At 30.4% G+C, this 2,987-nt stretch overlaps 1 protein-coding gene across 1 annotated transcript; it reads left to right on the forward strand.

The window, feature by feature from the left end:
• The first annotated feature begins 1,441 nt into the window (after positions 1-1,441).
• On the forward strand, positions 1,442-2,014 carry LOC132169015 (pectinesterase inhibitor-like). The gene has a single exon (XM_059580104.1). It carries the CDS (start codon positions 1,442-1,444, stop codon positions 2,012-2,014), a length of 573 nt encoding a protein of 190 aa, XP_059436087.1.
• Positions 2,015-2,987: the final 973 nt, after the last annotated feature.

Below are 2,987 nucleotides of genomic sequence, written 5' to 3' on the forward strand. Positions count from 1 at the left end.
AATACCATTTTAGGAAATCTGCTTTTGCAGAAACAAAGATCATTTGCATATAGGTTTTAAAATAAGTGTAATTAAATTTTATTTATCAACATGGTATTTTAAACTAAGTACTGTTTTGTTTTAATAACTTGCAGGCTTAATGGAATTTTTTAAAACATTTATCAAGTATCAGAATAATTAATTATACATTGTAGAATAAAGTTGATTCACTCAAAAATTATAATTATAAGAATGATTAGATAATAGTATATTAACAATAAGAGGAGCAACCTATTATCTATTTATTTTGTCATCAACATCTCCATAATCCTCATTATCATCACTGTTGTCAGTGACGGAATTAGGGGGGACCGGGTGGGCCATGGCCCATGGCCCCTCAATTCCTCAAGAAAAGAATTTTAGCTAAACATCAAAACAACTAAACATTAAACTTTCTAAACATTTCTTAACTAAATATTATTCTTTATTGGTGAAACGTACAACCATGAAACTAACTTTAAAGCCGAGATATACATAATTAACTTCAATCCAAACGTTTTTCATTCATAACATAAAATATTAAGGGTAAAGTCTACTTAACTCCCTAAAACTACCACCTCAATAACAATGTACCTTAAAAACTATCAATTACGACAATTTATCCTCAAAACTACTAAAACAATTATAATGTACTCACCAAAAGCTAGCAAAATGACAAAATTACCCATTTATAATTTTTAATAAGATAAAAATACCCTTAAAATTTTGAAAAAAAATAAATTTTAGTATTTTTGTTTTTATTTTAGTAAGGGTAATTTCGTCATTTTTTTAATTTGGGATACATTATCATTTTTTTGGTAATTTTGGGGGCAAATTATCGCAATTGATAGTTTAGGGGGTAGATTGTCATTAGGGTGGTAGTTTAAGGGGGTTAAGTGAACTTTACCCAAATATTAAATTGCACAAAATATTTAATTTAATTCTCTTATAATAAGCCATCAAAATTCATTTTCAATTGTTCACTCCGTCTGTTTTTTAGAAAGTAAAAGGCAAAGATATGAAAAGAAAAAAAGAAAAGAAAAGTAAAGGGTAATTGGTTTGCATATTATCAGTGTTGACTTTTGCCTTTTGTTTTGGCCTTTACGTGTTCGGTTCCCCTTGTGTGCAAGTGATTTTCTTTACATTTGAAGAGGATATTTGACATGAGTTATATTTAACATTTGGCTAAATAGTATGTTGAATGGTGTTTTTTGTTGTTGTGAATTTTAGAGAAAAATCAAATATAGAGATCTTTAATGTGAATGAATAATATGGTAAGAGAATTATAATTTTACAGAAGAATCTTAATTTGGCATATTTAATGCCAAATCCAGCTCCTTAAACTCCTCTTGGAACAAAATCTACACCTTATGAGTATATATAGATAAATATAAAAAAGTTTATTTTCATCAAAATAGTGAAGATGAAATCCCAGCTTCCATTTGCCGTGGCTTTTGTGCTCTTGGTTTACAGCCAATCATTAGGAATGGTGCGTGCAGATTTGGAGGACCAAGATTTGGTGGACATCACGTGCTCGAAGACCTACAACCCTGTGTTTTGCACGTCGACATTAAGAGCGGATCCGGGCAGCACCAGCACCGACTTGAAGGGCCTTGCCCTTATAATGTTGCATGCTGTGCAAAACAGGACCAATGAAACTTTTGGGCATGTAAAATATTTGATCGGACAAACAAGCGATCCAGTTATCAAAGAGATGCTCAAGGATTGTAGTACCGAGTATGGGGTTAGTGCTTTTGAGAGCTGTCCAGATGCAATCAAACAGTTTGGTTTCGGTCGTTTCCGCTTTTCTAAGGTTGATATGGAGGGCGTTTTCCAAAGTGCAGAGCGTTGTGAAGAGTACTTCAGCTGTGAAGAGGTCGTCATTGACGGTACCTTTGGCCACTGTGTACCAAAGCCGTCGCTGTTAACTGATCGGAATAATCTTGTTTACACCCTTGCTCGAATAGCTGCGGACATTATATTCACCATTAAGTAGCTGATTTATTACTGTTTAAGCCTACTTTATTGTAGCACTACAATTTTAAGGAATAAGAGAATATCATTTATTTTTCGTAATAGAAGGAATTAATATTTTGATTATATAGCACTTGATTTTTCTCCCACCAATTTATTGACCATGATTACGTGATCTACATTTGAGTGAAGCTAATACTTTAGCAAATATATATATATATATATATATATATATATGACCGAATCATTTTCATAAGTGCTTTAATATTGCGACATATGTTGTGAACCATTTTTTAAAAAAACAAAACCGGCTTTTTAAGACATGCTTTTTCAACCGTTTATAGGTTCACTTAAAAAAACCGTCATTAAATTTACATAATTAACACTACAAAAAACATCACATTATTGATGTGGCAAACAGTAACTCAAGTTTGCCACGTCAATAATTTTTGATGTGTCTAAATAAACAAGTCAAAAAATTTTTGACACGTCAAAAATTTTTGACTGTTTCATTGGCACGTCAAAATTTTTTGACATGTCTTTATTCGACAAGTCAAAAATTCTAATTAATTATAATTAAAATTAATTAGGTAGTAAAAAAATTAGGTAGTAAATTTATTTTAATTGGTATGAAAAATTGCTTTTACCATATTAGTATAAATTAATTGGTATATAAGTATACATATAGATCACATGCCTGCCAATTAGCTAGTATCATAATCATACTATTGTATACCAATTAATATCATAATCATACTATTGTACAATTAATATTATCACATGCATATGAATCAAACATTTCACTAATATGATATGATATGATATTATCATGCATAAATCATTCTAGTAATATTAATATGATAGCCATATTAATTTTTAAAAAATATATAGGACATACATAATATATTTATTTTATAAGACCCGCAAACTCCACATGAACTCGGCTAACACAAAATACAATGTTCGGTGAGTGGATTATTGAACCCTCACGAAAA

This window comes from Corylus avellana, chromosome ca2 (genome assembly GCF_901000735.1).
Source record: "Corylus avellana chromosome ca2, CavTom2PMs-1.0".
In the NCBI taxonomy this organism is placed as follows: Eukaryota; Viridiplantae; Streptophyta; class Magnoliopsida; order Fagales; family Betulaceae; genus Corylus; species Corylus avellana.